This window comes from Odocoileus virginianus, chromosome 9, assembly GCF_023699985.2.
Source record: "Odocoileus virginianus isolate 20LAN1187 ecotype Illinois chromosome 9, Ovbor_1.2, whole genome shotgun sequence".
In the NCBI taxonomy this organism is placed as follows: domain Eukaryota; kingdom Metazoa; phylum Chordata; class Mammalia; order Artiodactyla; family Cervidae; genus Odocoileus; species Odocoileus virginianus.
In genome coordinates, this window is record NC_069682.1 from 26,986,169 (window position 1) to 27,003,973 (window position 17,805).

The 17,805-nt window shown below is 42.2% G+C and overlaps 1 protein-coding gene across 2 annotated transcripts in view; it reads left to right on the forward strand.

The window, feature by feature from the left end:
• Positions 1–17,071, forward strand: part of OLAH (oleoyl-ACP hydrolase) — a 30,271-nt gene extending 13,200 nt beyond the window's left edge. For both annotated transcript variants that reach the window (XM_020881376.2, XM_020881378.2), the window contains exons 4-8: positions 6,217–6,355; positions 8,491–8,590; positions 9,499–9,659; positions 15,276–15,358; positions 15,944–17,071. In XM_020881376.2, coding sequence (XP_020737035.1) covers positions 6,217–6,355; positions 8,491–8,590; positions 9,499–9,659; positions 15,276–15,358; positions 15,944–16,083 — 623 coding nt within the window. In that variant the 3' untranslated portion in view covers positions 16,084–17,071. The remainder of the gene's footprint in view (positions 1–6,216; positions 6,356–8,490; positions 8,591–9,498; positions 9,660–15,275; positions 15,359–15,943) is intronic.
• Positions 17,072–17,805: the final 734 nt, after the last annotated feature.

A 17,805-nucleotide genomic window follows, 5' to 3' on the forward strand; every position in this document is an offset into this window, starting at 1 on the left:
AGGTAATTTCATATGAGGTTTTCAATCAACAGTTGACAGTCTAAGATAGATATTTCACATATTTTTCTGACTTTATATAAATGTAACATACTGTAAATGTTCCTCTGAAGCTTGCTTTTTTCTTCTGTTTTTTTGAGATTCATCCCTTGGATATGTGACTCTCTACTTCACTGACTTTTAACTAGTATGTATTATTCCACTGTGTGACTATATGTGTCTAGTCTTCTCTTTATAGGTATTAAGGTCTTTTTCTGCTATGTGTAATAACTTCTGTGAGCAGTCTCATATACAATTGACCTTTAAATAGTGCAGGGGTTAGGGATGCTGAACCTCTGCACAGTTGAAAATCCACGTATGATGAGTAGTTGGCCTTCTGTTTTCAGGGTTCAGCATCTGTAGAATTAACCAGCTGCATTTCTTGTAGTACTGTAGTACTTACTATTGAAAAAAAATCTGCATATAAATGGACTTTCCTAGTTCAAACTCTTGTTCAAGGGGCAACTGTATGTGTTCATGCATGCATGGGTAAAAGTCTATACTTAAAGGTGGAATTTCTGGGTATTGGAATAGGAACGTCTCTACTTCAAACCGTCCTCCAAAAGAACTGCAAAGATTTATACTGCCAAAGCAGCACATGAAAATTCATATCCCTTTATATCCTTGACAACACTGTTATTGCCAAGGCTTTAATTTTTTTGCCAATCTGTGCATGAAATTATTCTGATTTTGTTCTATTATTTCCCGTGTTATTTAGATGTAAATGACTGAATAAGCTTGGGGCTTCCCAGGTGGCGCAGTGGTAAAGAATCCATCTGCTAAGGCAGGAAACGCAAGAGACGCAGGTTCAATCCCTGGATTGGGAAGATCCCTTAGAGGAGGAAATGGCAACTCACTCCAATACTCTTGCCTAAAAAATTCCATGGACAGTGGAGCCTGGCGGGCTACAGTCCATGGGGTTGCAAAGAGTCATCACGACTGAGTGACTGAGTGCATGCACACACACACACACACACACACACACACACACGCATGCACACGGTAAATAAATTTAAGCTGAGCCACATAACTTCACATGTATGTATTGTGAAATGATCGTCATGTAAGTTTAGTTAAAATCTGTCCTCTTAAATAGTTTCAGTTATCTTTCCTGTGATAATTTTTTGGATCTATTCTCTTAGCAATTTTCAAATATGCAATATAATATTGTTAACTAGTCACCATGTTGTACATTATATCCCTAGAATGTATTCATAATAATCAAAGTAGTATCCTCTGGCATAAAAACAGACACACAGGCAAATGCAATAGAATTGAAAGTCCAGAGATAACCTTCCAAATACATAGTCAACAAACATTTGATAAGAGCGATATGAAAGTTGTTCAGTTTTGTTGGATGCTTTGCAACCCCATGGACTATACAGTCCATGGAATTCTCCCAGCCAGAATACTGGAGTGGGCTGCCATACCCTCCTCCAGGGGATCTTCCCAACACAGGGATTGAACCCAGGTCTCCTGCATTGCAGGTGGATTCTTTACCAGCTGAGCCACCAGGGGAGCCCACAGAAAAGACAGTCTCTTCAATAAATGGTGCAGGGAAAGCTGGATATTCACAGAAGAATGAAACTAGACCACTCTCACCACTCATTCAAAAAATTAACTCAAAAAGAATTAAAGACTCAACATAAGACCTGAAATCATAAAACTCCTAGAAGGAAACAAAGAAAAAGCTCCTTGACATTAATCTTGGTTATGATTTTTCAGAGATGACACCTACAGCCCAAACACAAAAGTAAGATAAATAAATGAGATGACTCCAAACTAAAAAGCTTCTGCACCACAAAAGAATCAGCAAAATAAAAAAGCAAACAACCAAATGGGAGAAAATATTTGCAAATAAAACCTCTAAGGAGTTAATAGCTAAAAAATATAAGGAACTCATACAACTCAATACCAAAAAACAATGATTTTAAAATTGAATAAACAGAGGAACTGAAGGTATATTTTCTGAAAGACAACTTACAAATGGCCAACAGGTACACAAAAAGATGCTCAACATCACTCATCATCAGGGAAATGCAAATCAAAACCACAAGGTATCACCTCACACCTGTTAAAATGACAGTTCCCAAAATGACAAAAAATAACAAGTGTTGATGAGGATGTGGGGAAAAGGGAACCCTTGTGCACTGTTGGTAGGAATATGAATTAGTGAAGTTACTCTGGCAAACAGTATGGAAGTTCCTCAAAAAATTAAAAATAGAACTACCATCAGTTCAGTTCAGTCGCTCAGACGTGCCCGACTCTTTGCAACCCCATGAATCACCTGAATCACCTGAATCACCCTGTCCATCACCAACTCCCAGAGTTTACTCAAACTCATGTCCATCCAGTCGGTGATGCCATCCAGCCATCTCATCCTCTGTCGTTCCCCTTCTCCTCCTGCCCCCAATCCCTCCGAGCATCAGGGTTTTTTCCAATGAGTCAACTCTTGGCAGGAGGTAGCCAAAGTATTGGAGTTTCAGCTCCAGCATCAGTCCTTCCAATGAACACCCAGGACTGATCTCCTTTAGGATGGACTGGTTGGATCTCCTTGCAGTACAAGGGACTCTCAGGAGTCTTCTCCAACACCACAGTTCAAAAGCATCAATTCTTTGGCACTCAGCTTTCTTCACAGTCCAACTCTCACATCCATACATGACCACTGGAAAAACCATAGCCTTGACTAAACGGATCTTTGTTGGCAAAGTAACATCTCTGCTTTTTAATATGCTATCTAGGTTGGTCATAACTTTCCTTCCAAGGAGTAAGCATCTTTTAATTTCATGGCTGAAATCACCATTTGCAGTGATTTTGGAGCCCAAAAAAATAAAGTCTGACACTGCTTTCACTGTTTCCCTATCTATTTGCCATGAAGTGATGGGACCAGATGCCATGATCTTAGTTTTGTGAATGTTGAGCTTTAAGCCAACTTTTTCACTCTCCTCTTTTACTTTCATCAAGAGGCTTTTTAGTTGCTCTTTACTTTCTGCCATAAGGGTGGTGTCATCTTCATATCTGAGAACTACCATATGAGCCAGCAATTCCACTTCTGGGTATATATTGAAAGAAACAAAACTGGTTATCTCAAAGAGAGAGCTACACGTCCCATGTTCATTAGAGCATTACTTAAAATAGCCAAGACATGGAAGCAACCTAAGTGTCCATTGATGGATGAATGATATAGAAGAGGTGATATCTAGATAGACATAATGAAATAATAATACTGAGCCAAAAAAAAAAAAAAGGAAATCCTGCCATTTGCAACATCATGGATGGATCTTAAGGGCATTATACTAAGTGAAAAAAGTCAGACAGAGAAAGACAAAAGCTATATGGTATCACTTATATGTGGAATATAAAAGAACAAATTCAGAGAACAGAAGTGCTTGGAAGAAATGGGTGAAGGTGGTCAAAAGGTACAACTTCCAATTACAAGATTAATTCCTCTGATTTTAAACAGAGCAATCCTTGCTATAGGTGCAACTGGGCGTTTTTCTTATATATATATTGTTGCTGTTGTTTGGTCTCAGTTGTGTCTGACTCCTTGCGACCCCATGGACTCCTGCAGCATACCACACCTCCCTGTTCTTCACAATCTCCTGAAGTTTGCTCAAACTCATATTTCTATTTATGCTTCCTTTCCTGTGAGTTTCTCATCAGATTCTTATGCTTACTTTTCCAATTGATTCTCTTCTTTTTATTGATGTCTAGAAATTCTTTACATATTTATGACCCTAATTTTTTAGGTAGTGTAGGTTAAAATGTCTTTCCCAGTCTATGCCATCTCTTTCTTCACATGTTGTCTTTTGATCCATGGAAGTCTTAAATTTTAATATAGTCAAGTTTATCTCTCAAAGTTTGCACTTCTTACAGCTTACTTTAAAGAGTATACCCTGTCAGTCACAAAGTTATTTGCCAATATTTTCTTCTATCAATTTTTAAGCATTTTGTCATATTCAAGCTAGAATTGACTTTTCTATATCATGTAAGAGCTAGGTATTTATTGATTTCACATGAATAATCAGCTGACTTGGTTATTCAGAGACCTACACTTTCCTTCCCACTGATTTTTAAATGTCAACACAGTCAAAAAGTAAGTTCCCACACGTATGTCGTCTATCTCTAAGCTCTCTATTCTGTGCCATTGGTCTATTTGCCTTTCTCATAAATTTAAGGCACTTCAATGCCTTGTCCTTCTCAGCCACCCTTGAAACTTGGTGTCTTATATTCCTGATACAAGCCACGATGGTGTGATCACTCACCTAGAGTCCTGGACATCCTGGAGTGCAAAGTCAAGTGGGCCTTAGGAAGCATCTCTATGAACAAAGCTAGTGTAGGTGACGGAGTTCCTACTGAGCTGTTTCAAATCCTAAAAGATGATGATGTTAAAGTGCTGCACTCAGCATGCCAGCAAATTTGGAAAATACTCAGCAGTGGCTTCAGGACTGGAAAAGGTCAGTTTTCATTCCAAACCCAAAGAAAGGGAATGCCAAAGAATGTTCAAACTATGCACAATTGTACTCATTTCACACGCTAGCAAAGTAATGCTTGAAATTCTCCAAACTAGGCTTCAACAGCACATGAACTGAGAACTTCCAGATGTTCAAGCTGGATTTATTTATTTATTTTTTTTTCAAGCTGGATTTAGAAAAGGCAGAGACCAAATTGCCAACATCCATTGGATCAAAGAAAAAGCAAGAGAATTCCATGAAAACATTTGCTTCATTGAATATGCTAAAGCCTTTGACTGTGTGGATAACAACAAACTGTGGAAAACTCTTAAAGACATGGGAATACCAGACCACCTTACCTGCCTCCTGAGAAACCTTTATGCAGGTCAAGACACAACAGTTAGAAACAGACATGGAACAATGGACTGGTTCCAAATTGGGAAAGGAGTACATCAAAGCTGTATATTGCCACCCTGCTTATTTAACTTATATGCAGAGTACATCATGTGAAATGCCGGGCTGGACAAAGTACAATCTGGAATCAAGATTGCTGCGAGAAATATCAGTAACCTTACATATGCAGATGACACCACCGTTATGGCAGAAAGTGAAGAGGAACCTCATCAAGACCCTCTTGATGAAGGTGAAAGAGGAGAGTGAAAGAGCTGGCTTAAAACTCAACATTCAAAAAACAAAGATCATGGCATCCAGTCCCATCACATCATAGCAAATAGATGGGAAAACAATGGAAACAGTGACAGACTTTATTTTCCTGGTCTCCAAAATCACTGCAGATGGTGACTGCAGCCATGAAATTAAAAGACACTTGCTCCTTGGAAGAAAAGCTATGACCAACCTAGACAGCATGTTAAAAAGCAGAGACATTACTTTGCTGACAAAGGTCGGTCTCTTCAAAGCTATGGTTTTTCCAGTAGTCATGTATGGATATGAGAGTTGGACCATAAAGAAAGCTGAGCGCTGAAGAATTGATGCTTTTGAACTGTGGTGTTGGAGAAGATTCTTGAGACAAGATTCCCTTGTTCTGCAAGGAGATCCAACCAATCAATCCTAAAGGAAATCAGTCCTGAATATTCATTGGAAAGACTGATGTTGAAGCTGAAACTCCAGTACTTTGGCCACCTGATGCAAAGAACTGATTCATTGGAAAAGACCCTGATGCTGGGAAAGATTGAGGGCAGGAGAAGGGGATGACAGAGGATGAGATGGTTGGATGGCATCACCAACTCTATGGACATGAGTTTGAGCAAGCTCTGGGAGATGAAGGACAGGGAAGCCTGGTGTGCTGCAGTCCATAGGGTCGCAAAGAGTCAGACACAACCAAGCGACTGAACAACAAGAAGCCATAGACAGTCATTCTGTTAGCATAGGCTCATGCCTGGAATTTTTACTCCCTCTTATTTTTTCTCTCTTCTAGTTATACCATTTACCTTAGTGTGAGCCAAACTCTGCATGCATGTGATTCATCCAGTGTTTCTAAACGTTTTTTTTTTAAATTCTAAATGTTGGAGAGTATTTTTCAGATATGTAGTCTGCTGTAGCTTGTGTTCATTTAATCAGCAAATTCTAAAATTTTTCTCTCCTTACATTTGACTACTATTATTCACATCTTTGAAACTCTTCCCACCATATTAACTTAAGCCCTTTCACAGTATCACAGAAACCCTCCCACCATCTGCACACATTAACTGTCTTCCTTTACTTTCAGTGCATGCCATACGGCTTGCTGGGAGAGAAAGCCGGCTTGACGAACCTTTTGCAAGTGACATGAATCAGGTGGTTGATGAAATTGCCTGTGCCCTACTGCCGATCATCCAGGGTGAACATTTTGCATTTTTTGGCCACAGGTATTTAACCTCTGTTTTTAATTTTTTTTACTGTTGTTGTTGTTGTTTTTAAACCTCTGTTTTGAAAAACATTTGGGGGACTTTTCTCCACCACAGATCAATGGTTAATGTTGTCCTCTGTGTCTTATGGGATGTGTGCCTTTGTTTTAGTTTGGTTTTGATGTTTTACCACTGCTTGAAAGAATGATTCATTCAGTATAGTTAGAGATCTTCTCAAATGAGAAAGTCAGACTGAAAGAAGTCCTAGTAGGGACCGAAAAGATGGAAAGGCCTAGTGCTGAAATGAACTGAAACCTCTCCTTCAGGTTTGTGTAAATCCTAGGCTTCTCTTGGTATCTTCTCTTTTGAAAATAGTCCCAGCATGTTGGGTAACTCTGACCAGCCACGGCTCTTACAATTGGCCAGTCTGTACAATCATCTGACTTTTTTCCCCTTTTAGGTAGAAAGCATTAAGGTTTGTAAAATCAAGACTCCAGCAGCAACATATATCCCATTTATTTTTAAAATATAAAAGGATATAAATAGTATGTATTTCTTAAGCTAGTCTGTAGAATTTTAAGGTTAAGTCATAAATATCAGAATTCTGTCTGCCTGTTACTCAGTTTGATCTTCGGCAACTTCGTTGGGTTTCTGAATTAAGTTTCTTCCTCTGGGAAGCCGGAATGATGATGGCTCCATTTCTGAGGATTAAATGAATAATAACCATGAATTGCTTGGTATTAATTATGGTAAGGACTTGGTACATTTTGGCTCCTGTATTACATATATTTACAGATACAATTGAGCAAAAAAGAAAAAAAGAAAAATTGAAGCATCCATTATCCCAGATAATCTTTCAGAATTTTGATACGGCTCCACAGTATTTTTGCATGTTGGGATGCTATTTTATATTTCTCCCTATTTTTTCCCCCCACTTAAACTATTGCTATGGAGATCTGTAATTGCTGCAAGATGATTTTGTCAATTCCTTTTAAGAGAAGAATTATTTCTATTATAAAAGCACTTTGATGACATTTTTGTAGAAAATTTAGTATACATTTCTTATAAATTTCTTAAGGACCACATGTCCAGAATTTAGGTTAATGATACACACATTGATAGAGCACTTGATAGAAATTTCCAGATCACTTTCAGTTTACACTCCAGCGGCAATGACCATGGAACTTAGTTTCCTTTGTTCATTGCTTAATCAATACTGTCTACAGAATATAACTACATAATGTCTACAGCAGTTCACAAACTTTTTATTCCTGGCATTGCTTTAATATTGGGTTGACCAAAAGGTTCATTCAGGTGTTTCTGTAACATGGTATGGAAAAACCCAGACAAGCCTTTTGGCCAACCCAATACTTCTGGAAGCATTGAGGGGATCAACGAGATTTTATGTGTGGTTTAACCATCAATATTTACCATATTAGAAAATAAAACTATGAAACTTTCAAGATACTTAACATTAATAATCCCCTTATATGCTGATATAAAGAATACATATTTTATGCAAGACTATATTTTCCCAAAAAAGCACTGTGAGAAGAGTGGCACTATTTTACACTTTGGCACACATTTGGTACACTCTGGCACACATGTCTGGCTTATTAGAAGGCAGCTAAGATTCTCTCTTTGCATTCCAACTGTGCTGATAACCCATGACATACGTGGTGTATGGAACAACTCAACTATGCTCTCGTAAAAAAAAAAAAAAAAAAGAGTTTAAAAGGGAAACATTTTAGCAATATTCTAAAAATGGCTTTAACCTCACAGACCACCTGAAAAGGTGACAGGAACTCCTGGAAGTCCCCAGACTATACCTTGAAAACTGCTGATAAATATTAAACACATAGTGACATCTATCTTTCAGGGAGGAAAGGAGATTTAAATTAATTTCAATACATGGTGGAAATCAGTATTCCATCTTAGTTTGAATTATCTAGGATGTCTTGAAACACTGCTGATGTTGCTGCAAATCATTGAAAACCTACCATTTACAAATAAGTTAGCTATTATTCAACTAATGTAAGCTCTCCTTCGGTCTGTTTCATGATCATTGCTGTGTTTATGAGTTCTTGTAGACTTCTGATATATTACCATGAATTTCATTGAATAGTTATTGTCATGTTTTTCTTCCCCAAATGTAGTATGGGATCTTATATTGCCTTTTTTACTGCACTACATCTGAAAGAAAAATATAATCTAGAACCAGTACATTTATTTGTGTCAAGTATAAGCCCTCCTTGCGTAAGTAATTTCATTTTCCTTAGGGAGGGTGGTGGGAAGGAGGGAAGTGCAGTGGGGAAATCAACTCATTGTTTTTCTTTCTGATGAGTTTTGATCAACGGTAGACATGGTGATGAATAAAAGATACTATTGGTTAACGAAACACTCACAAATCTCTTTCACTGTCATCTTCTCATCTTTGCTCTGAAATGCACTTTAACTGTTTCCTGGTCAGTGCCTGCACTGGCCCAGGCATCTCCGATGCAAACTATTGATTCTAAGTGTATTTTCCTCTATTCTGAGTCAGCAGAGAACTTAACTTTCAGCAAGCTAACTGGATCATTCTTTTTTTTTTTTTTTTAATAAAAAATGTTTATTTTTGGCTGTGCGGGGTCCTCATTGCTGTGCACGACTTCCTCTAAGTTGCAGAGAGCCAGGGCTCTTCTCTAGTTATGGTGCAGGCTTCTCACTGCGGTGGCTTTTTTTGTTGTGGAACGGAGCTCCAGGGCACGCAGGCTTCAGTAGGTGTCACACACGGGCTCGGGAGTTGTGTCACACAGGCTGAGTTGATCCGCGGCATGTGGGATCTTCCTGGACCAGGGATTGAACCAGTGTGCCCTGCACTGCCAAGGCAGATTCTTTTCCGGTGGTCAGGTACTCCTGTCTGCCTTCAGGTGATGTTCTGTGAGCACTTGTTGTCTGAAGGTGCATTCCTGATGTATCCGTGGAGAGAGATGTACTCCATGTCCATCTATGTCTCTGCCATCTTGTACTCCCCACAAGGCAGATTCTTAACCCCTGGACCACCAGGAAAGCCCTCATCAGAGAACTCTCAAAATCACCAAAAGGGAGAGTAGAGAGCATTCAGGGTCTGAACAGGTGCTTTAAATGAAATGTCAGAGTAATGTTTTTACTGTTTCATGTCAAAGGCCCAACTTTGCTTCCTCAAAGATGATATGTGTGCTGGACAAATTGAATTTTTACTAAAGAAAATGGGAGGCACTCCTGAGGATTTTGTTGATGATGAGGAACTGATTCAAGAATCTGTTACCAAAGTGTTAGCAGATCTTCACATTTTGAAAGATGTCATGTAAGTCATTGAGGCATGTTTTCTTTCTTTCTTTTTTTAAAATTTATCTATGGAAGATGCAGGTTGGCTGTTCTCTGAGGATGCTTATCCAGGAAGGCAGAGTTTGACTTGTTTTCTTTTGAGGCCCACCTGTGATATCTTTGCTGCCTTAAAATGGAGCCTGGGCATGGAAATTACATTAATCAAGGATGAACAGGGCATCTTTAGCTTTTTTTAAAAAAAATGTGGTTCAATGTGTGTTGGGTTGGCCAAAAGTTTGTTCGAGTTTTTCCATAAGATCTTACAAAATCCCCAAATGAACTTTTTGGCCAATCCAGTATGCTTTATCACATAAAAAACATTTGTTGAATAAATTACTAATGTCAAAGGATGCTCATCTTCTTAGGGGAACAGCAGAAGGGGATCCCTACTTATTAAATATGTGGAGGTGATCCAAGACAAGGGAGTGGTTTGCTTCTTGGGGGAATTTTGTTCCAGAACTCATTTGGTTCCATGACACCTGACTATTCCTGTCTCCTGAGAGGTCTCATTGACATTTGATTCTTCTAATAGGACTGAAGTCCTAATGTTCCAGATACTGGCCCTAATAAACTGAAACCACAAGGTTCTTCCTTTTCTAACCTCCCCACAGCAGGTCCTGTGGGGCCAGCATTTGGCCCTCAGTCACTATTATATACCATCATGCATTTCTGCAATTTCATCTGGCTCTTGTCTCCTTTGGGGAGGAGCCGGACACACGGGTCTGTGTTCCTTTTCTTTCTGCCACAAAGCCTGGAGCTGAACCTAGAGCCTCCACAGGCAGTGCCTGTGAGTAGAAGTTTATACAAATAGCTTTAAAAAAAAAGAAAAAGTGGAGCAGACTTGAAGCACCTTGGAAACAGAGACAATCCTGTTCCTTTTTTATCACGTCTCTGCGTTCACGCTGATGCCCACCTCTACTCCACCACTAGGGGCACTAGCTGCCCTGGTCTGTCATCTCTCTCCATTTCTACCCCAACTGTCTGAGCAAATGTGGTCCCCGCAGGGCTGTGCTGTCTGTGTTCCTGGCTTAGCATGAAGTCAGAATCCAAGAAACACCAGTCCAAGTCCGACATCCCCTACTCCCACCAAAGGAAACGTGATCCAAAGCACTATGGACATTCAGTGAAATAGCATAGGCAAAAGCTGCTTTTTAATTAGCCTCGCACAAACATCCTTCTGTAGAGGCTGTTCACCAGGATCCAGACCCCTGGCCTAGTGGCTGTGAGATCTGGATCCAGGGTCCCGCCTTCAGAGGAAGGGATGCTGAGAGTAAATCCCTCAAGGCGTGGTAGATGAGGATGCAAGGAGGGCGTGTTTAGGAGATGGCGTGGATATGGCACATGACAAACCACCCTCAATTTTTAAAAATCCAACCCAACAATTCACTACCAGAGGCTCTGGTGACTTTGGGGAATTAACATTTGTTAAGAAGAACCCTGAGTGTTGGAAAGGGAGCCGAGGTTCAACCACAGACTCTGAGAGAAATTGAAATAGAGAAGTTCATGACTCACGGGTTGTGGAGGAGGTCCACGGCGCACCTCGTGGGGCCACACGGGGAGGTCAAGGCGGACTGCAGGCAGAGAGGTGGCTGGACCTGATGGACATGCCCTTAGGCGTGCGTGGAGGGCTTTGGGGCTCCCGGGCTAAGTCCGGATTGGTCAACTTGAACCCCAAAGAGTGGGTTTTGGTCAACTTCATGGGAGGTTTATCTAAAAGGTATACAAGGGAAGGCTCTAGGGAGCCCGGAGCAACTGTCACCTAGGCCGCTGGGGGAGGGTCACAACAGGAACTCACCTGTGTTTGTGACTCTGCACGTGCCCCAGGAAGGCCGAGGGTCAGGTCCAGACTCTCACAAGCTGCCTGGCCACACAGCATGGATGCTGAGGCACCGATATTATAAAGCAGTTTAGCTAAACTCTCAAGAGCTCTCAAAAGAAACCTCCCCTAGACTGAAAATAAAAGTCACTCACGAGGATATTCCACTTGCAGAATTAAAAAAAAAAAAAAAGTTTTTTAACAGTCTCACCCTCTCCCCAGCAAATCAAACCTCAAGAGCTACTTATAAGGATTCACTTCCTCTCTCCAAATCTCAAATGTCCTAAGCTTGTTCTGGATTCTCCCCTTTCTGCTTCCGCTCCTTCCCCTTCCTCGGTCTGCTCTCCTCTCTCCAGCTCTCCGCAGCACTCAGCTTTTCCCAATATACATGAAATCAGACCTGAAATGTCTCTCCACCCACTCCTTGCCCATCACCCACCCCCAAGGCTCAAAGCCTGGATGTCAAAAGGAAAATCCGAGGCAGGAGGGAAGGCTTTGCAGCTCCACTTCACTCAAGCTGTCCTCCTGTCCTACTCGGACAAATGCACAGTCCTCTTCTCTCTCTGGGACCCTGACGACACACAGGTCAGGCTGGCTGTCATCGTCCCAGGGCTCTCAGATGTTCTCCTTTTTTTTCTTTTCGTTTCAGTTTCGATAATTTCCATTAACCATCTTCATGTTGACTGATTCTTTGCTCAGCCGTTATCAAATCTACTGAATAGCTTGTCAAAGGAATGCCCTGTCGCTGCTGCTGCTTATTTCTAGAATTTCTTTTGGACTCTTTCTTGCAGTCTTCACCTCTTTAATGAACTTCCCCATTTGTTCACATATGTCCATTTTTTCCATGAAATCCTTTGGCATCTCCATCATAGCGACTGTCAAGCCCTTCTCTGACAATTCCAACATCTGGGTCTTATTTGAGTCTTGTGCGTGTGTGCTAAGTCACTTCAGTCGTGTCCGACTCTTTGCAAACCTATGGACTGTAGTCCGCCAGGCTCCTCTGCCCATGGCAAGAATACTGGAGTGGGTTGCCATGCCCTCCTCCAAGGGATCTTCACCATCCACGGATTGAACTGGAGTCTTTTATGTCTCCTGCTTTGGCAGGCGGGTAACTTACCACTGAGCCACCTGGGAAGTCTTATTCTTTTAATTACTTTGCCTCTTAACAATGGAGGTTATATATTGCTTTTTGTGTCTGATAATTTTTTTTTAATTGAAAGCTAGGTATCATGCATAAAACAGATATTCTATTGAAGGATATCATGCATGAAACTGACATAAATATACTTTATGATTTGAGCACGTCTCCTCCGGCAGGCCCTGAGTGTGGGGAGTTGGGTCAGTCCAGACTGGCGAGGAGCTGAGTTTCGGTTTTGTTGCTACTATGGTTACATTTCAGGGCAATGGTTCTCCCAAGTTACTGTGTGCTTACCGTGGAGACTAGACTGGAGGATTTTTCTCAATTTTTCTGTCTCTCCAGGCTCTCCCCAACTGACAGCTGTTGTTTGGTCCCCTATGTGTGATGCTAGCCTCTGGGGTAACACGGGGAGCTCTTGGATATCCGAGCCAATCTTCAGCTTCAGTCTTAGTCAGGTCCTCTGTGTCTAGGGCTTGTGGGTGGGTCTGGTGGGTATTAGGTGGAAGTTTCCAGTTCCTCCCCAGAAGTAGAAGACTTTCCCTTGGCTTTTGTATAGAATTGGGGTCCTGGTAGCTCAGCTGGTAAAGGATCCACCTGCAGTGCAGGAGACCCTGGTTTGATTCTTGGGTCACGAAGGTCCCTTGAAGAAGGGATAGACCACCCTCTCCAGTATTCTTGAGCTTCCCTGGTGGTTCAGATGGTAAAGAATCTGCCTTCCTGTGGGAGAACTGGGTTTGACCCCTGGGTTGGGAAGATCCCCTGGAGGAGGACACGGCAACATACTCCAGTATTCTTGCCTGGAGAATCCCCATGGACAGAGGAGCCTGGCGGGCTACAGTCCATGGGGTTGCAAAGAGTTGGACAGGACTGAGTGACTAAGCACAGCACAGGGTGCCCAAGACCCTTCCCATTCCTTCCCCCAGGGTAGAGGGTTAATGCTTCCACCCCCTACATCCATGGGTCTTCCCATGTGCCCTGGGCGGGGGGCATGCAGGGGGTGTTTGATGCCCCTCCTCCAGCAACTGAGATTTCTGCTTAGTAGGAGGGGAGGACTTGACTGGGGGCAGGGTTAGTGTCCATCTCATGGTCGCATCCAATTTCCTGCTGTCCACCTGCCCAGCAGAGAGGGCTATTTCTGACCTCCTGCCTGTTCCTAGTCTTTCTTGTGAACCCCTCGTGGGGGGCCATGGACAGGAGCCTGTGAGTCAGTGTGAGCTGCCTCTGACACATCACCCCACGCTTGGTCCCCAGCACTTGAGCATTTGTAGCTTGTTCTTTCTCACTCATATGGACAGCAGACACCCCTTCATCCTGTGCTCTGCCCACATGAGCCAGTCCGTGTGACCCACCTCTCCTTAGCGGGGCCCAGCCTTCCCTGGAGTTCGCTATCTGGTTTGCCTTGCAAACTCAGCTTCCTGATGAGTTCAAGAATTTATGGTTTTGCAGTTTGTCAGGCATTTTTCCTTGTTAGGCTGCAAGGGGTACTCCTGGTTTTCTACATTCCAGGCAGAAGTGGGAATTCTTGCCCGGACTATTGAAAGAGACAACCCTTTGTCCCCTTCAGTCTGTTCTACACATTGTACCAAGAGGGATGACTGTCAAGTCCGGTCATGATGTGCCTTGCCCTAAATCCTCTTGGTGGCTTTCTGACTCTCTTAGGATGACCAGATCCCTTCAGGAGACCTACACGTGGCCCTCGCTTGCTTATTATTCTGTTTTTTGGTCACACCACGTTGCATGTGGGATCCTAGTTCCCTGACCCAGGGTTGAACCTGCACCCCTTGCATTGGAAGCTTAGAGTCCTAACCACTGGACCACAGGAAAGTCCTCTTGCTTCCTTCTTCTACCTCAATTTGTCCCAATCCTCCATTCACTCATGGAACAAAAGCCACCTGGTTTGTGCTCTGGCCCCCCTTTCTCTGGCATCTCTGCCCATTGCTGAGTTTTTCCTATCTATTCAGATCTCAAGTCTAACCCCATGTTCCAGGGAGTCCCTGCTGGATGTCACTCCACCCCCACTTGTCAAGTGTTCACAGATCACCCTGAACTTGGTGACCCATCTGTTCAGTCGTCCGGCGACTTCATTAACGTTTGTCTCCCCAGCCAGTCTCTAAGCGGCAGGAGGAAAGGGGCTGTGCTTACCCAAGTGTCCCTAGGGACTAACACAGCCCCCAGCACCAGCTCAGCAAATGGTTTCCTGCTGTTTTGATGAAACTGAGAATCGGCAGAATCAACTCAGGGGCCCTCTGTCCATAAATCTGCATCTGTTTTGCACACAGCAACCCTATGCCAAACAATGGAGGGCTGGGGGATAGAGAAGTGGCCATTTCAGGGGAATGACAGTTGAAGATACTATATAACCAGCCCCATTTTGAGTTGGACTGGGTGTCCAGGTGCCACCTGCCTGCACCTGGCTGTTCTAGAAGCCAGAAGATCTTGGAAAATAACCTGGACCACAGTGACTGTCAGGTGCTGACACATAAAAGTGCCATGGATAAAAAAAAAAATAAAATGTTGGTATTGCTGTAAACAGCAAAAGGGAAGGAAATGAGGACTTTGATTTAAATGAAATTATTAATAGGAAAAGATTCTATGGGGTGTCTATTATGAAATATTACCAACCGGCACCTTTATATTTGCAGCTATGACACACACTCTAAGACTCGTCTTTCTTGTGACATAACATGCTTTTCTGGATCTGAAGATATACCAGTGGATATGGAAGGTGAAATGATTTTGATGGCTTGAAGTGTTTTATTGAGATATCTGATGATTTCCATGCCAGAGGTGCTGACAGGCCTTGCAGCACAGATCTGATTTTTTTTAAATGTCCTGTACTAGTACATAAATCCAGCCGTGCACCTTTTTTCATACACTACAAGGGGATGTGTAATATCCATGCTTCTTTTTTTATCCTTAAACTATTGCCATACTTCAAGTAAGTGTCTTTTTAAGAAAATTCACTTGTATAAAAATGGCCTGGTCAGTACAGGGCACAAACGCCAAACAAAAGTATTAGTGTTAAAAACAACAAAAAACCTCTCAACTGGCAGTTGCATGGAGTAGAAAACTGGTCCCAGTTTTATCTAGTGTAAATGGAGAGATGTCAGTTCTGTGTAAAATGAGAGAAGGCAGGTAATACCACTGTATACTGAGAGGTCTCTGAGAAATTAAAAATTCAGGATGCACAGAACATGAAACCATGGAAGTAACCCTACCACCAATGTCAGCTCTTAGAAAAGTAACACCTGGAAGTAAATCTGCGGGTGGTGGAGTCACTTGTTATTAAATACAATTCTGTTTTTTTCAGCCTGGAAAGATGTAACCAGTGGAAATTTTGACAGTTTTGTGCTTCCAGGACACCACTTCTATCTTCTGGAAACTTCCAACACAAGCTTCATCAAGAAATACATAACCAAGTCTCTAGAAATATCAGTGCTTACCTCTTAACAGATATCGCCCCTTCTTGGTCTTAAAACAGTCCCACTGATCATGTGATACTCTTCTTCAGTTTTTCAGAGTAGCTTAGGAGTTTGTTTCAGAGATTGGAAAATGATCAATTTATTGCTGTCAGGGTGATGTGTTATCTACAAATGTATTTCCCCACAGAGCATTTACATATCTGGGGGATGCAAGATGAATGGGTCAAGAATACTTTCGGGAGGGTCTTTCTTCTTTGTATTAGAATCACATTTGGGTCTCATCTGTGGAAGGTTTGTCAATGAAGTTCCTGCTTGGTCAATGATTCGTCTCTTCCTTTCGGTTATTCTGACAGTGAAAATCACAGACAGGGGAAGTGCTTGAAATGAAATGACTGTTTCATTAACACACTGTGGCCCAAAGCCTGATCTCATCTTTTGAAATATAGGGTCACCCCATTCAATGAGGAAATGTTAAAATAAGACAGCCCTAAATAATCATTGCTGCCTGTCCTGGCAAGTCCCCGGAATGCCCGTAGCCTTCGTAGGTTCTCCTCTAAGGGGTTCCTCCAACCTGGACTGCCTGCTGTCTCTGTGTGTTCCTGCTGCTGTTCAGGCAATGACCAACTGGGACTCGGGTGACTGTTTGGAGTCTAGTCCTCGGCGTACAGAGGGTCAGGCACAAATGCCAGACCCAGCAGGCTGCCTCAGCTTCATGTGTTATCATCTGAACCAGACAGAGAAAGAAAGCACACCAGTTGGAAACATACAGGAAAGAAAAGGGAAAAAATTAAGTAGGAGAATGATCTGAGTCAGAGCAACAGCAGACCACCACTGGTAGGATTCACAGACGCCTACTGCCCGGGATGGAGAGGCACCATATCCCCAGGGCTACGTGAGTCCTGCCATCTCTGCCGAGGCCCAAACAGTGTTTGTCTCTTGGAATCCTGGCTGTTTAATTGGCGCCTTGATTTGTTATCTCCCTTGGTTCTTCACAATAAAGCCCCTACTGCACACAACCAGTGTCTCTTCCTTATGGCTTCCAAAGCTTGACACAGCTTGACATGCTAAAATGTCACCTTCTAAAGCACGGATGTGTTTGGGATCACATAATAATAGGTCGTGTTTTTGTTGGTTTAAAAATAGTATATAGAGAGTCTTAGTGAGTAAGATTAAGGGAAATACACCCAAGAGGGACTTTTTAGAATATATCATTCTTTTCAATATTTATTTACTTGGCTGCAGTGGGTCTTAGTTGCAGCATGTGAACTCTAAGTTGCAGCATGTGGGATCTAGTTCCCTGAACAGGGAACAAACCTGGGCCCCTGCACTGGGACCTCCGAGCTTTAGCTACTGGACCACCAGGGAAGTCCCCATTGTTTCTTTTTAACAAAGTGAAAATAATATAAAATTCATTGTCAGGGGGGAGGGTTTTGAGTTAAAATTCATGCAATACATTTGAGTTAAAGGTAACCTCAAGAAACTATGTTCACCATTTAGTGTGCACTGAACTGTGCTTTACTCTTTGGTAGGATACAGGGCTCCATTCTAGAAGGATTGGTGCTAAAAGAATCTAGATTTGTGATTATTCATTTGAACAACCTGTAGTTACTACAGTCCACAAATAGGAATCTCATGATGCGGCCGATGCCAGGCTTTTGGGGTGGAGGTGAGGTCCACGCAGGAACAGCTCAAAGAGTTTCTGAGCCCTCCATTGGAAGAGGGTGTCACCTTCATCGTGGAAGACTTCTGT